This window comes from Diaphorina citri, unplaced genomic scaffold, assembly GCF_000475195.1.
Source record: "Diaphorina citri unplaced genomic scaffold, Diaci psyllid genome assembly version 1.1 scaffold304, whole genome shotgun sequence".
Classification (NCBI taxonomy): Eukaryota; Metazoa; Arthropoda; class Insecta; order Hemiptera; family Psyllidae; genus Diaphorina; species Diaphorina citri.
This window is the reverse complement of record NW_007377739.1, coordinates 98,625-115,324: the sequence shown is the minus strand read 5'-3', so window position 1 is coordinate 115,324 and position 16,700 is coordinate 98,625. Positions and strand designations below refer to the sequence as shown.

The 16,700-nt window shown below is 39.8% G+C and overlaps 2 protein-coding genes and 1 non-coding gene across 7 annotated transcripts in view; 1 reads left to right on the top strand and 2 right to left on the bottom strand.

Moving 5' to 3' along the window:
• The window catches only part of LOC103507307, a 33,064-nt gene extending 22,563 nt beyond the window's left edge, over positions 1-10,501 (top strand). The window contains exons 1-8 of one of the 4 annotated variants that reach the window (XM_017443265.2): positions 3,486-3,755; positions 4,093-4,593; positions 5,497-5,642; positions 6,428-6,556; positions 7,271-7,382; positions 8,965-9,060; positions 10,069-10,224; positions 10,439-10,501. In XM_017443265.2, coding sequence (XP_017298754.2) covers positions 3,591-3,755; positions 4,093-4,593; positions 5,497-5,642; positions 6,428-6,556; positions 7,271-7,382; positions 8,965-9,060; positions 10,069-10,224; positions 10,439-10,492 — 1,359 coding nt within the window. In that variant the 5' untranslated portion in view covers positions 3,486-3,590 and the 3' untranslated portion in view covers positions 10,493-10,501. Of the gene's footprint in view, positions 1-3,485; positions 3,756-4,092; positions 4,594-5,496; positions 5,643-6,427; positions 6,557-7,270; positions 7,383-8,964; positions 9,061-10,068; positions 10,349-10,438 lie in introns of those variants that run through there. The other 3 variants (XM_026822207.1, XM_026822206.1, XM_026822208.1) reach the window with 3 other exon arrangements.
• LOC103507300 (leupaxin) overlaps positions 1-16,700 on the bottom strand; it is a 69,334-nt gene that overhangs the window by 51,909 nt on the left and 725 nt on the right. The gene's annotated exons all lie outside the window — the stretch shown is intronic.
• Positions 5,080-5,152, bottom strand: Trnak-uuu. Its single transcript has one exon. It is a non-coding gene; the product is annotated as a tRNA-Lys (tRNA).

Sequence of the window (16,700 nt, the reverse complement as noted above, 5' to 3'; positions counted from 1 at the left end):
CGGCCATAAGACTATCCAGTTTCCGACGGACCAAACAAAATGCCCTCAATATTGGGCTAGGGGATAGGTTACGACGCGGACCACACGAGTTTACTCATTTCTCTCTCCCTCCCCTTAAATCACTTGATGTCTTTTAATCTTTCTCCTTACTTTGCGTACTAATCCCATCGCCAAATTAATTCTTTGTAATTCATAACATTTGTGTCTGACTCAGTATACTGTGTCAATTGGCAACTCAATAGTTGAGCAGTTTGTCTAATAAAAGATTGATATAGGTACTTTTTCATTTGATTTCGCGATTATGTTCGCGGATTTGGCGATTTTGTTCGCGGATTTCGCGATTATGTTCGCGGATACAGATGGTCTCGAATTCGACTCCCAGAGGTCCCAGAAAATATATGCTCTCGTGCTTCAATGCAACGGGTTAGTTTCTGGTGTTCTCGTTTTGACCACCACCTACATGGGAAGTATTGTGTCTCTTATCGCCCATCTGATGAGGGGCATACTACGGGATGGATAGGTTACGACGCGGACCACACGAGTTTACTCATTTCTCTCTCCCTCCCCTTAAATCACTTGATGTCTTTTAATCTTTCTCCTTACTTTGCGTACTAATCCCATCGCCAAATTAATTCTTTGTAATTCATAACATTTGTGTCTGACTCAGTATACTGTGTCAATTGGCAACTCAATAGTTGAGCAGTTTGTCTAATAAAAGATTGATATACCTTTTTTTTCATTTCGGCCTACAGAGGACCACGTAGTTCTTACTTCTTATCATGTTTTCTCTTCATCCAGTAGATCTTCATTCTGGATGAATGGTCAGCCTTTCTCTCCTCTGACCATTCACTATTGGGTCTGGGGACAACAGTAGTTAGTGGCTTCAGATTGATATACCATCTTGTCTTCCTTCTCTCTTCGATTTCGGGACGATAAGACCATAGCAGTTACAGTTCCCTCTGTCAAACCTCTTTAAAAAAAAGTCAGTTTGGTATTGGAGTTTCAGTTCTCCACAGACGAGGTGTAAAGGCTGCGAGGGCACAAAAGAAATGCCGAAGGACAAAGCAATTCCACAGCTGTTGTCCACCAAGACGAAGAAATGTAAACAAAATCAAGAGTAACCTGTTAAAAAGACCTTTAAAACCTGTTGAAAAGACCTGTTAAAAAGACCTCTTCCACCCAACTTTTATTTCCTACAACACTTGAGCACTGTTACAAAATACAATATGGTTACAAAAAATAAAACACTAAAATTTGCTAAAATTTTGTTACAAAATTCCAATATTAGTCACCATGTATGTACCAATAATTTCCAAGGAAAAACACTGTAATAATGTAAAATATGGATACAAGAAATACCAATATTTTCCAAATAAAGAAACCACTGTTACATTAGCGATTTAGCGTTCTTATTGTGGGTGATAACATCTATAATTCTATACAAAAAACACTCGGTGTACAATATACAACAAGATTCCTATTCCTACAGTGTAAAGCTAGCAACAAGATGCTCGCAATATAAAAATGAGTAATCGTAAAATGTGTTTGAAAACACTTCTTCTCTTCATTGGAATATGGGCCTCAGGGCCGGGGAACTCCGGAGAGTCAAGGGGAAGGTCAGGTCAGAGTAGAGATGTACCTATTAAGAGTGAGTGAGTTAAAAGAACTACTCTTTTCGGTGAACTACTCAGTTAGTAAGTCAGATCCCAGCTCCCTATACCTAGGCTTGCCAAACGTCCCGAATTGGCCGGGACAGTCCCGAATTTCAGGGGGTGTCCCGGCGTCCCGTTCAGTTTTTCATTTTGGGGCGTTTTGTCCCGAATTTCCGTTTCTGTCCCAGAAAAAATTCGGGACGCGTTTTTTAACTTTAAAATTAGGTACCTACCTCTATAAATCAGAATTTGTTCTTAACTTGTTTAAATGTGTCATGCTTTCATCAGTTTGCTCTTCCACTTCTTTGCTAAACCTTTATAAACGAGAAAATGTTGTATTAAACAGCCTTAAACGAAAAAATGAGCTGGTCCCTTGAATTCTCGTTTATCCAGGTTCGACTGTATTTTGCTTATCTGTTTTTAATAATAGGTATGTTACCTATCACCTATCGTACCTATATACATATCGTACCTATGTGATTTCGCGATTATGCTCGCGGATTTGGCGATTATGTTCGCGGATTTCGCGATTATGTTCGCGGATTTCGCGATTATGTTCGCGGATTTCGCGATTATGTTCGCGGATTTCGCGATTATGTTCGCGGATTTCGCGATTTTGTTCGCGGATTTTACGATTATGTTCGCGGATTTGGCAATTATGTTCACGGATTCGCGTCCCGAATCGACATTTTGGATATTTGGCAAGCCTACCTATACCTATAGGGAGTTAAAGAGTGGGATACATGTTTTAGGATCTTGACTCATTGACTAAGTACCTAGTCCACGGAAAAGAGTAGTTCTTTTATAACTCACTTAACCTCTACAAATTCCTAGGTGAGCATACTTGAGTGACCTAATGACTAATGATCCTGGGGATGGGGACATACCAGTGACCTTAGGGTCCTGGTCTCCTGAACCATACCCGGCTTGAGTGACCTTAGGATCCTGAGGCATACCCGGCTTGAGTGACCTTAAGATCCTGGGACATACCCGGCCTAATGATGACCTGACCTTAGTCATCTCACTAACCTACTGGGTTGTCATAGCAACTCGGCGCCTGACTAGTTCGTGTGATCGTGCGAATAGAAGTCAAGGCTGGCAAACATCCCTTATATGGAGCTAAATAGTCAGGTCCTCAACCAGTGGCGGAGTCTCCTTGGGAGATGGGGGAGAACGAACCACTCGATCATTCGAATGAGGTGAGTTTCTAGACAACAAGCTGTGTCCGCCCTCCTGGAATTTTTTAGCCCGTAGTTTATTCGATCGTGGTTAAAGAAAATCAGTACCTATGTACCTACCTACTTTTCTTCCAATATTCAGTTTATTATTAAAATGATGACCATCATGGTTGAGATACCATCTCCATGTGATAGTTAAAGTGGAATCTGGTGACTGGAGCTGGCATATATAATTCTGTACAAGGTCCAAACAATTACGCTCATGATATGTAATATATTATGCATTAATGCATCTGTACGATTGCTTGGATACTAGAACTTGCATACTTATCGGAGATGAGATCTGTCGATGTCGGAACATACGGGGCGGAAAATGCTCCAGACCTCGGTCTGCCAGACGGATTGAGTGGCGGCCATCAGTTTGCCAGCCTAGTTAGCTTAGTTGGTAGTGCGTCTGCCTTGTAAGCGCTAGGCAGCGGGTTCGAAAAAAAAAAAAAAAAAAAAAAAAAAAAAAAAAAAAAAAAGAGAAGAAGCATCATCTCAATACACTTTTTTTCCTTTTAGACGCTTTAACACTAAGGACAGTAGGTCGAAAAAAGGCAAAAATCTTTTTGCAAAATCATTTAGATACAAAGCTTTTTTTTTAGAAGGGCACTAATCCTTCAAAAAAAGCAATTCATACTTCAGGAACGCCACAAGTTTGGGTCGGGGTTGTGGCTTTAGGTCATTTCTCTCTGATTTCAGTAATTGAGGGGCAAATATGAAGGGAAACGCAATCAGTGTCGGATACAGCGGAATGTTCATCGTTTTCCTCCTATTCGGGGTGGCTCACATTCTCGACTACATTCTCATCTTGAGGTACCACGCGAAAACCGCCAAATACACCATCTACACCCTGTATTTCCTCGTGCGATCTTCATTACAGGTAAGAAATTGAATTTCTGTTTGTATTTTTGCCTGTGCTTACCTTAGAATTAAGGAGAGAGGTCACAATTTTTACATCCTTTTTCCTCTCTTGAAAAATCGTGAAATGGTTCATGGTTGGGCGATTTTGACAGGTAAGAAATTGAATTTCTGTTTGTATTTTTGCCTGTGCTTACCTTAGAATTAGGGAGAGAGGTCACAATTTTTACATCCTTTTTCCTCTCTTGAAAAATCGTGAAATGGTTCATGGTTGGGCGATTCGTTTCGGCAAAATAGCATTTTGATAAATTTGAAAAATCCAAATCACTACAAAGCTCCCGTAATTTACTCCCTCACAGGTAGCCATGTGTGGCACAATGCTCCTAAAGAAACCCAAGATCTTTCGCCTCTACACGGACATTGCCGAGTCGAACCGAGTTTTCGCGAAATCTCACGAAGCTCATCTCGAGACCCGAAAGCGCACGAATGAAGCTCGTCTCGAAGCTCGAAACAGCGCGAGCTCTCACGAAGAAGACCGAAACCTTGCGAAGACTTCTCGGCTCGGATCACGAAGACGTACCGAGGCTTCAATCGGAACCCGAAAGTTCGCGAACTTTTACGAAGCCCGCGCTAAAGCCCGAAAGTTGGCGAGTTCGGCCGAAGCCCGAATTGGCGCCTATTTCAAGCGTCAGACGACGCGTGTGGTGCGTAACTTCACGGTGTTCGTGACGGTCACGTGTTCAATCCTGGTGCTCAATTCTAAGTTCTATTCGATGGAAGCAAGTCGCCTTATGTTCCCAAGTTTTGCGTACGCCCATTGCCCGACCAGCACTGTGTTCGGAATCGTTTATATGATACAGGTATTTATATTGTCTTTTTCTTTCAATTTTCATTCATTTATTTAGGTTTTTTTTTATTACAATATTGGAATCCTTATCCTAAGCTTAAATCTTATCTGAGAAGCATAGATTGCTTCTCAGATAAGATTTAACATTATGGGTAACAGTCTAAATTGAGGACGAAAATTGTCAGCGCCCGGAAACAACCACTGGTTCTTCTTCTTCCTCGCCTTTTCCCATATTCTGTGTTGAGACGGGGTCGGCGTTTTTCGTCAACCTCTCAATCAGCTCTAGGTAGGGTAGTTGCTTTGAGCTGACAATTGGTTTTGGCTACAAAAAAATTTACGAGTGGATGCACTTCGCACTCAACCTTTTTTTTTAAGAGGTTTGACAGAGGGAACTGTAACTGCTATGGTCTTATCATCCCGAAATCTAAGAAAGAAGGAAGACAGGATAGGAGAAAGACAGGCGTTCCGAGAACGAACATTATCCCATCAGGATAAAATCCGCCCCGGGCGGGAATTGAACCCGCGGCCTAGCGCTTAAAAGGCAGACGCACTACCAACTATGCTAACTAGGCTGGCGCACTCAACTTTTGATATTTCTTTAGCAAGGGAAACATCAGGCTGGTTATTCTCCCCTGGTATCCTACCTGTTTAAAGTCCCCCAGCCAGAGACTAAGCTGGTCTAAACCCTGTTTAAAGTGCCCCAGCCAGAGACTAAGCTGGTCTAAACCCTGTTTAAAGTGCCCCAGCCAGAGACTAAGCTGGTCTAAACCCTGTTTAAAGTCCCCCAGCCAGAGACTAAGCTGGTCTAAACCCTGTTTAAAGTGCCCCAGTCAGAGACTAAGCTGGTCTAAACCCTGTTTAAAGTGTCCCAGCCAGGGAGAACAAGATACATTCCATTCTATTTCTCTTCTTCTAGCTGACGTTCCTTATTCAAATCATCGCTACTCAGTCGCTACTCATGTACATCTTCGTGAGTGCTATCAACGAGCTCATCTCTCAGATGCAAATCCTGCAGTATAAGTTACAGGGACTGTGTTGCCCTCCGGCACTGCTTCTGGCCAGGTCAGAAATTATTACTTGATTACTTTTTACTTACTTTTTCTGTAAGGAGTCATTTACGGCGCGAACGACCTGGTGTTCCAGAGTTAAAGCGCATTATAGGAAAAAAAGGAGTAATTTAAGTAGAAATGAGGATTTAAAAAAATTAAAGCTCATCCCTAGAGAGAATTTAGGTGAAAATAATGAGAGAAGAGCATTTCACAGGTGCGCCGTTTATATATTTATTGGCACAGTTATTCTACTCAAGGGCTTATTGGCACAGTTATTCACTTGCAAAGTGTGGGTACATTGGTGGTGTAGTGGTCAAGGCGCTCGCCTGGTAAACAGGAGGGCGTGGGTTCAATCCCAGCCGAGGTATGGAATTTTATCCTCAATATAATTTGAGAATTTGACCACAATAATAGTAGTAGCCTACTGCTGGAGTAAAGGGACTTTTCAGTCTTATGCGAGCAGTATAAATAAGCACTATTATTATTGTTTCGAACCAAGAAAACAACGGCTACATTAGATGTAGTAGCATGTCCAATTGTCCATCCCATAGTATGTCCCTCATCAGATGGGCGAGAAAAGACACAAACTTCCTATTTATGATCCATAGATCCAACATGAGAACACCAGAAAATAATTCAAAGTGCAAATCCTTTTATTGTCATCTAAACGGTTCCTGTTATTAGGCTGTGTCCACACATGGTCGACGCCGTCGATCGATCCACTGAAACCGTACACGATAGATGCACCTATTCACCCGATCTACTATGTGTGGACACAGCTTTAAAAATGAATTTCAGATCTGATTTGAAACACGGTGATGAGATAGTAATAAATGTGACGCCAGTCAGTGTGGACGAGGCTTGGACTCGACGGGAAATCCTGGGCCGTCTGCACGAGGCCGTGGCTCACCATGGTAAAATAATCGTGTAAGTCAGTGATTCCCAAACTGGGGTCCGCGGCCCCGAGGGGGTCGTGAAGGACTTTGCGACCCCCGGGAAGATCACATAAAATATAGTAAAGGGGCCGCGGAGAAAAAAAAAAAAAAAATCACAATTGAAGAAAAGGAACTTAACAGGCTAACGGCCAGTTAAGTTGTTGTTGTTGTCGGCCTATTAAGTTCCATTTGATTTGTATCCTATCCAGGCTAAACAGGGCTGTTAGGGGCTTTACTTTTTTCGAGAGGTTTGATAGAGGGAACTCTAAGTGCTCAGGTCTTATCGTCCCGAAAGCTAAGAGGGAAGGAAGACAGGTAGACAGGATAGGAGAAATCCAGCAGTATCTTTTGGGACTTTTGACTCCTCATTCAGGACACTATCCCCTACCTTTTGGACAAAAAAAAAAAAAACAGACTACGTTATTTATGTCCAGATCTAAAACGCCATTAATTCGCGACTCGTTCGAAAGCGATTTCCTTGAACCTCCGACTAACAGTTTCCTCTAGCTCTACCAATTTATGTCCAGAAAAAAGTCTTTGTTTCCTGGACTATAACCTATCCTCCTTATTACCTATCAAATATATGAGACTTTCTTTGGACTGCGGGGGTAAAGGGACTTTTCAGTCTCATCCAAGCAGTATATGTGAAGTACGTATATTCCATTCTATAACTTTAGTGCTCTTCTTTTCTTTCTCATTGTTCCAGATTCAAAAACCGAATTGAAGAGATCTTTGGGTCACCCATCCTAGTGTTCACCCTGATCAACGAGTGTTATCTTTGTCTACTCGGGTACTCGCTGGCCATCCAAAGTGAGAGTGTAAGTCAACTTGACTTAGGTCGTAAATAAAAATACCTGAGAGCTATGTCTAACTGATGAGTTCAAATAAGAACGAAACGCGTCTTAGGCTGTTCTCAGGTGTTGGCTAAATTGGTGACCCCGACGTGAACGTTTGGTTAAGATAGGTGAAATGAAATGAAATATCTGGATTGCTACTTTTTCTGTGATAGTCCGAATATTGCTTCCTTTCCTATGACAGCCCGAAAATTATACAAAGTATGCAATGTGCTAAACACTCGTTCGGTGAAGAGAACAGTTCTCTACTCTTGCTTCAACTAATGTCATTGTCAACTGACCGATTTCATTTCATACGAGTATGACCACTCTGTATCAGAGCAGTATGTTTAAATAAATTTTGATTGTTCCTCTCTGGGGTTGAGTTTTATATGTTGTACTTATTCCTACCTCGGTGGTGTAGTGGTCAAGGCGCTCGCCTGGTACACAGGAGGGCATGGGTTCAATCCCAGCCGAGGTAGGGAATTTTATCCTCAATATAATTTGAGAATTTGACCACAATAATAGTAGCAGCCTACTGCTGGAGTAAAGGGACTTTTCAGTATAAATAAGCACTATTATTATTACTTCGGTCCGTAGTTTTTCCCCGTAGAGGCAATGCAAGAATGTCAGAATGAGAGATGTGATGATCATGAAGATTATCTTCAGCTTAGCCACGAAAGTCTGTAAACACAATTAGAAAGGTTTGTCAGAATGAGAGATGTGATGATCATGAAGATTATCTTCAGCTTAGCCACGAAAGTCTGTAAACACAATTAGAAAGGTTAAAAAAAAAGGCATGCATCGAGGAAGATGACATTAATTGTTTTCCTATAAATTTCGTATAATACCTATTCCACATGATGGAAGAAAAACCTAATTAGGATAGCTGCAGCAGTTTTTCCCCCTCATTGCATCCGGTGGTGGCAGTAAATGTAATGTAAATGCAGTTTGTGTTATTATGTCACAATTTTAGTGCTCACTGCAGCATTGTAGGATTTTTCCCAATAATCCTAAAATCCAATGTTCACTTACCATGCTGGTACCGGTCGCTATGCAAATTCGTACATGAAATTTTTGAAGGGGAACCAATTCATACGTGACAAAAATGGACCTTTTTTTTGGGAACCAACTCACCTTTTCCCGAAAAATCCTACAATGCTGCAGTGAGCAACAAAGTTGTGACATAATAACACAAACTGTATTAACATTACATTTACTGCCACCACCGGATGCAATGAGGGGGGAAAAACTGCTGCAGCTATCCTAATTAAGTTTTTCTTCCATTATGTGGAATAGGTATTATACGAAATTTATAGGAAAACAATTAATGTCATCTTCCTCAATGCACGCCATAGCTACTCATTTTCCTCAAGAGGCTGAGTGGGCCCCGCAACAGCCAGTCACGGAATCAATCATTTGCATGATACAAATTTCTTGACTCTGCCGGGAATCGAACCCGGGTCTCCCGCGTGCAAGGCGAGCGCAGTGACCACTACGCCACGGGAGCTGACTGGTGGTAGTAAGTAATAACGCCTTTTTTTAACCTTTCTAATTGTGTTTACAGACTTTCGTGGCTAAGCTGAAGATAATCTTCATGATCATCACATCTCTCATTCTCACATTCTTGCATTGCCTCTACGGGGAAAAACTACGGACCGAAGTAAGTACAACATATAAAACTCAACCCCCGAGAGGAACAATCAAAATTTATTTAAACATACTGCTCTGATACAGGGTGGTCATACTCGTATGAAATGAAATCGGTCAGTTGACAATGACATTAGTTGAAGCAAGAGTAGAGAACTGTTCTCTTCACCGAACGAGTGTTTAGCACATTGCATACTTTGTATAATTTTCGGGCTGTCATAGGAAAGGAAGCAATATTCGGACTATCACAGAAAAAGTAGCAATCCAGATATTTCATTTCATTTCACCTATCTTAACCAAACGTTTTGTGTAACATCCTTGTCACATTTGTGAACTACATACCAAATTTCAAGTCTCTAGTTCATACCGTTCCCGAGATATTGTTAAATTACACCAAAAACCGCCAAAAAGCTGCAAAATGCCGCCAACCGCTGCACCGACTTTAACCAAAAGTTTCGTGTCGCATCCTTGTCACACTTGACAGCTACATACCAAATTTCAAGTCTCTACCTCTTACCGTTCTCGAGATATTTTTTTTACAGACAGACACACACACGGACCAATGGCTGAAACTTTGGATTTAGGCTCTAGGGACCTCAAAACGTGTTTTGGCACTAAAAATAACAAAATTTCAAGTCTCTAGCTCTTACTGTTCTCGAGATATTTTGTTTACAGACAGACAGAAGGACAGACAGACACACACACGGAAACATACCAAATTTCAAGTCTCTAGCTCTTACCGTTCTCGAGATATTTTGTTTACAGACAGACACACAAACTTTGGATTTAGGCTCTAGGGACCTCAAAACGTGTTTTGGCACTAAAAACTGACCATCGAAAATTTGACCCGATTCCATTACTTTCCTTCCTATAGGATAAGGAAAGTAAAAACAGAAATAGACCCCTCGCGGGAATCCGCAACCCAGCGCTTACAACGCAGACGCGCCACACTCCCAAGGAACCTAGGCTGGCTTTTCCAAATTTTAAAGCACTTGACTAATTTTACTCTTTTATTTTCCAGGGTGATCGACTGAGCAGCGCCATCTATTTCGTACCGTGGTACGACCAGGATCGACAGTTCAAAAAGTGCCTTCTCTTGATGAACGAAATGTCCAAGAAGAAAATCACCATCAGCCCGCATCGCATCAAAGACATTGGCCTGCCCTTGCTTGTACAGGTAAAGGTTCGATTCCCCCCGGGGGGGCGGATTTTATCCTCGGTTCGTTCTCGTAAAGGCTGGCTTTCTACTATCCTGGCCAGCCTAGTTAGCGCGTCTGATGCCTTATAAGCGCTAGATGGAGGGTTCAATTCCCGCCCGCGGCAGATTTTTTTTTACTTTCTATTATTTTAATATCTATTTACTTACGGGTTAATTTCTATCTCTGTTTCAGGTTATCAACACGATATTTTCCCTGTACAACGTTATTTCTGCAGCTGTAAATTGAAATCCACACCAAATCTCAAATGTCTGTGCCGTAACATGCCCATATTATTGCCCATCCCACATTGAAAACTACCGAAAGAGACCCGATACCAAATCTCGGTTGTCTGTGCCGTAGCATGCCCATGTTGCCTATACCATGGTATTCCTTTCCTCAGATGGGCGAGAAAAGACACAATACATGAAATACATCCCATTTGGGTGCTCAGTCAACGCGAGAACACTACATGTTGTTCTGAGATTTTGACAGGTTACACGCTATTCTTCTTGTTTTAGTTGTTTCAAAATTTGTGATCTCAAATATTAGGAAAAAAATACGAACAAAAAAGATTTTATTTATTCTTATTTTAGAACTGTTGATTTTCCATAGCCATAACCATAACTCATTACTACTAACTTATCCGTGATTGAAAATATTTGTTCAAACGCAACAAAATTATTTAATATCGGAGCTTCTTTGAGCTCGATAACCTCAATTCCTTCGTTAAATGCCATAGAAATACACTGGTAAAAGGTGCTTCTTTAATTCATTTCTGTTCTCAATAAAATTCAGATTACTCCAAATTACACAATATTTAAAGCGAAATCAACTTTCACCGATAGAAAAGCTCAACAAGTCCACATCTTTTCAAATAAGGGGAATCTTACTGTAAATAACTACCTATTTGTTATTTTTTAAAAAATATTAAAAAATAAAAAAAAAATAATAATAATATTTGTTAATTTTTATTATCATGTAAATTAAACTGTAAATAAGGCTCTTGTCAAAAAAGTGTAAATGTCAAGTAGTTATTAAATATGTCAAGTAGTTATTAAATATAATTAGAATTATTATTATGATTCTTTTTGTTTTGTGAAAAGATAAAATGGATTGAAGGGTAACTCGTAAGAGACACGTTGTTTGCAAATACATACTTAAAGAACGTAAACTGATTATGGTTTATACTTTATACCGAAGATACATCTAAGCAAAATGAAGAACTGATTTTAAACTTTTCACAGAACGAAAATATAAGACTGAGTGTTTTTTCTTAATGAATTTTGGTTACATGTTTCCCCTTTTTCATTTGTTGTTTAGTTATAAATCATTTAAAATGAATTTCTGTATAGTCTTTATGACGTAGTAGACACAGACACTAGACATCCGCTTTAGCTCTTCTAGGATTTAGAGTGCGCTTTCGTTACTCCAGTTGAAGATTCCCATCACGGAAGATTGTTTTGATGTCTATGATTTACCTAAGTGAATCTTCAGGAAAAAGCGTACTTTTTCATTAATTTGCGTCCATTTTTTCGATTAGCTTTTTTGTGTATCTATAAAGACATCTAAATTTACAGTGAGAGTAGTTTTCCTCTGAAGGAAATGACTTATTTCGTACCCATAATATCTATGTATTATGGTAAGCGATACCAAAAGAGGAAATGCAAACTGATTATGGATGAGATAGAATATTTTACACAGAAAATTTAAAATTGCAAAGGATTTTCGTTGTATTACTTAAATTTTAGTCAATTCTAGGTCTACTATAATATGTAATATAATATGTAGTGCTTATTTATACTGCTCGCATAGGACTGATAAGTCCCTTTACTCCAGCAGTAGGCTACTACTATTATTGTGGTCAAATTCTCAAATTATATTGAGAATAAAATTCCATACCTCGGCTGGGATTGAACCCACGCCCTCCTGTTTACCAGGCGAGCGTTTTGAAAACTACACCACCGAGGCAGGTAATTAATTATAATTTATGAAATAGTCCCTTGATTCGTAGAAGCTTCACCCATCCTTTAGGGCTGTCTAGCCCCTACACCTAAGCCTCAGATTGGGCTTTTTGTGTGTGTCCCCTGATCGTATGCATAATACGACAAATTCGCAATCTTGCATTAAGTCTGTATTGAAGTAGATAGGCAAGTACTTCAAGATCTCAAGCTGTTATCAAATACAAAAACATTATAAATAAGTAGAATGATAAATATTATCTACTCTACTGAACATGAATGATAAGAAACAGAGGAAGAAGAAGATGCAAAAAGAAGACGAGGAAGAAGAAGAAGAAGAAGAAGAAGAAGCAGCAGCAGCGGAAAAGAAGAAGACTCTATTTGACGTATTGTTTTCAATTAAGAATGCTGCGTGCATATAATGCAAACAAGCTGTTGTTAATTGAATGAAATACAAACATGCTGATATACTAATTGAATGAGAAGAAAGGAATGCAGCATGAAACACCAGAGCAATTATCTTTACCACTTATTAATTCATGAAAACAATTTGAAATTTCACTGTACGAAGAACCTCCTTCCTCCTTAATTGAGTTCATATTTTCGCAGAGTAAATGAATAGATAGACATAGACAAGCACACACACTAAACTTTTCTTTTAGATGGTTTGATAGAGGGAACTTAAACTGCTGAGGTCTTATCGTTCCGAAAGTAGAAGAAAGCCAGCCGTTCCGCACACACTAAAAGAATAATTGCCAGGATTTTATCCTAAACAGAAAAAGTTCCTTCTCGGAACGGCTGGCCTTCTCCTAATCTATCTTCATTATCTTTTCGATTTCGGGACGATAAGACCTCAGCAGTTAGATTTTCCTCTATCAAAACACATAAAATCGGCGCGAACGATCTACTGTCAGTATAGTGTTAAGGATCCTAAAAGGCGCATAAAAAACCCAAATCTCACTTTTCTCGACCAAGAGCTATACGTTTCATGAAATTTTCTGCTGTACATACAAGATTGTTTTGTTTACACTCGTATTCAAGGATCATGTTTTTTTTTTTTTTTTTTTTTAGGTCCTCTATCAAAACACATAAAATCGGCGCGAACGATCTACTGTCAGTATAGTGTTAAGGATCCTAAAAGGCGCATAAAAAACCCAAATCTCACTTTGCTCGACCAAGAGCTATACGTTTCATGAAATTTTCTGCTGTACATACAAGATTGTTTTGTTTACACTCGTATTCAAGGATCATTTTTTTTTTTTTTTTTTTTAGGCAATTGAGTGAAGAATGTTGTTAAATATAAAGTAAACATTGGCACAAACATAACTCACACGCTTTATAAACGCACACACTCATAGGATTAGGAAGTTATGTACGGGCTCCGAAAATTGAGGCCACAAAATGAGTTCCACTCTAGGTTAGGCCCGGTCTTCAAGATCTTAATTTTTCAAGATTCAAGATAGTGACTTACAGTTACAGAAGGAGGATTTTCGTCCAAATTTGACATTAAAACCAGGTGACAACGGGAGATTTTTTTTGCTTACCTGGAAAAAAACAAAATCAGACAACAGTGTTAGACAAAAAGAAAATTATGGCTTTCTCCTATCCTGTTATCCTTCTCTCTTCGCTTTCGGGACGATAAGACGTTAGCAGTTGTATTTCCCTCTATCAAGATGCCCGCGGAAAAAACAGATTATGGCTGGTTATAAGGCTTATTTCCTACGGTCTAAGAAATACGCCTTATCTCCTTATTAAGCGATAATCTTCATGATCATCACATCTCTCATTCTGACATTCTTGCATTGCCTCTACGGGGAAAAACTACGGACCGAAGTAATAATAATAATAGTGCTTATTTTTACCGCTCGCATAGGACTGAAAAGTCCCTTTACTCCAGCAGTAGGCTGGTACTATTATTGTGGTCAAATTCTCAAATTATATTCAGGATAAAATTCCATACTTCGGCTGGGATTGAACCCATGCCCTCCTGTGTACCAGGCGAGCGCCTTGACCACTACACCACCGAGGTAGGAATAAGTACAACATATAAAACTCAACCCCAGAGAGGAACAATCAAAATTTATTTAAACATACTGCTCTGATACAGACTTATTAAGCTACCCACATGATATCTCAAGTTGCCAATCGTGCAATATTCCTTACAATTACATATCAGCATATCACTCTATTTATTGCAAAATGTCCAAGAAGAAAATCACCATCAGCCCGCATCGCATCAAAGACATTGGCCTGCCCTTGCTTGTACAGGTAAAGGTTCGATTCCCGTCCGGGGCGGATTTTATCCTCGGTTCGTTCTCGTAAAGGCTGGCTTTCTAATATCCTGGCCAGCCTAGGTAGCGCGTCTGATGCCTTATAAGCGCTAGATGGAGGGTTCAATTCCCGCCCGCGGCAGATTTTTTTTTTTAATATCTATTACGGGTTAATTTCTATCTCTGTTTCAGGTTATCAACACGATATTTTCCCTGTACAACGTTATTTCTGCAGCTGTAAATTGAAATCCAGACCAAATCTCAAATGTCTGTGCCGTAACATGCCCATATTATTGCCCATCCCACATTGAAAACTACCGAAAGAGACCAGATACCAAATCTCGGTTGTCTGTGCCGTAGCATGCCCATGTTGCCTACACACAAATGTCTGTGCCGTAACATGCCCATATTATTGCCCATCCCACATTGAAAACTACCGAAAGAGACCAGATACCAAATCTCGGTTGTCCTGTGCCGTAGCATGCCCATGTTGCCTATACCATGGTATTCCTCTCCTCAGATGGGCGAGAAAAGACACAATACATGAAATACATCCCATTTGGGTGCTCAGTCAACGCGAGAACACCAGAAAGCAAACCGTTCACAGAAAAGCAATAACAATAAACAAATACAAGTATGTACTTATATGATGATCCCAATAAGACCTTAGCAGTTACAATTCCTTCTATCAAACCTGTTAAAAAAAAAGTCAGATTTTTGGGTGCTCAGTCAACGCGAGAACACCAGAAAGCAAACCGTTCACAGAAAAGCAATAACAATAAACAAATACAAGTATGTACTTATGTATATGATGATCCCAATAAGACCTTAGCAGTTACAATTCCTTCTATCAAACCTGTTCAACACCCAAAGGCAGAGAGAAACAATCAATAAATACCTAAGTACTAGTATTTCGAGCGTATGTGTACATACTTCGATTGCAAATATTGCCGAAATACGATTAAAATCTATCAATTTAGTGCAGGCAGTCGCAGGTATTTGCACAACCATGCGTCTCAGAAAGGAACATTTAAACCAGTGCATCTCAAACTGTGTGCCGCGGCACTCTTGTGTGCCACGAGGTCGCCTTAGGTGTGCCGCGAGATTTGGGAAAGATTAGGAAGTGTGCCGCGGTGGCGACAACTTTGAGAAGATACCTAAGTACTAGTATTTCGAGCGTATGTGTACATACTTCGATTGCAAATATTGCCGAAATACGATTAAAATCTATCAATTTAGTGTAGGCAGTCGCAGGTATTTGCACAACCATGCGTCTCAGAAGGGAACATTTAGACCAGTGCTTCTCAAACTGTGTGCCACGAGGCACGAGGTCGCCTTAGGTGTGTCGCGAGATTCGGGAAAGATTAGTGTCTTGAGAAGTGTGCCGCGGTGGCGACAACTTTGAGAAGCACTGATTGAAATATTTCAATATTGACTGAAGCATTACAAGAAAACACTCATGCAGGCATCTCATGTATGAAACACATATCTCATAGATTTTTCACAGCCGATTTTCCTCTGCTTTTTTTTGGCACACGTCTCATCATCGAACAGAAAATTATATGAGTTTTGACATATTACTTATCACGGTGGAACTCTAAAACTAATATTATGTTTTTAATAATACAGGGTCCGGCCTCTTCACTTCTACAGTAGGTACGTTTTTTTTTCTATTTTGATTATTATTATTATTATTATTTTTAAGAGCTTCAATACCTAGAGGGAACTAACTGTAACTGCTCGAAAGTCGCGAAGACAGGGTAGGAGAAACCCAGCTTTTTCGAGAGCGAACCTTATGTGTTCAAAATAAAATCCGCCCCGGGCGGAAATAGAACCCGTGACCTAGCGCTTACAAGGCAGACGCACTAGCCTGGATAGTTCAAATTATAGATTTTAGAATAATTTCCATTTAGATTCTAGAGTCATTTAGATTAGATTTTATTACGTCATAATTTATGAGAATTGCAAAATTTCGAGTGTGTCGTTCTTTAATTATAGATAATAATAATAATAATAATAATAATAATAAAAATATGTAGAGGAGAAAATAATACTCCCGCACTTTTGACCATGAATAACCCACAGAAAACAAAATCGAGTGTTAAAATTTGATTTATTTCTTGCCAAGTGCCAAGATAAAAATTGCCAGACAGAAAATATGAAATTCATTGCGAGAGGAATACCTACTTTCTGTGCAAAGATACATACAGTATCCAAGCAACCACT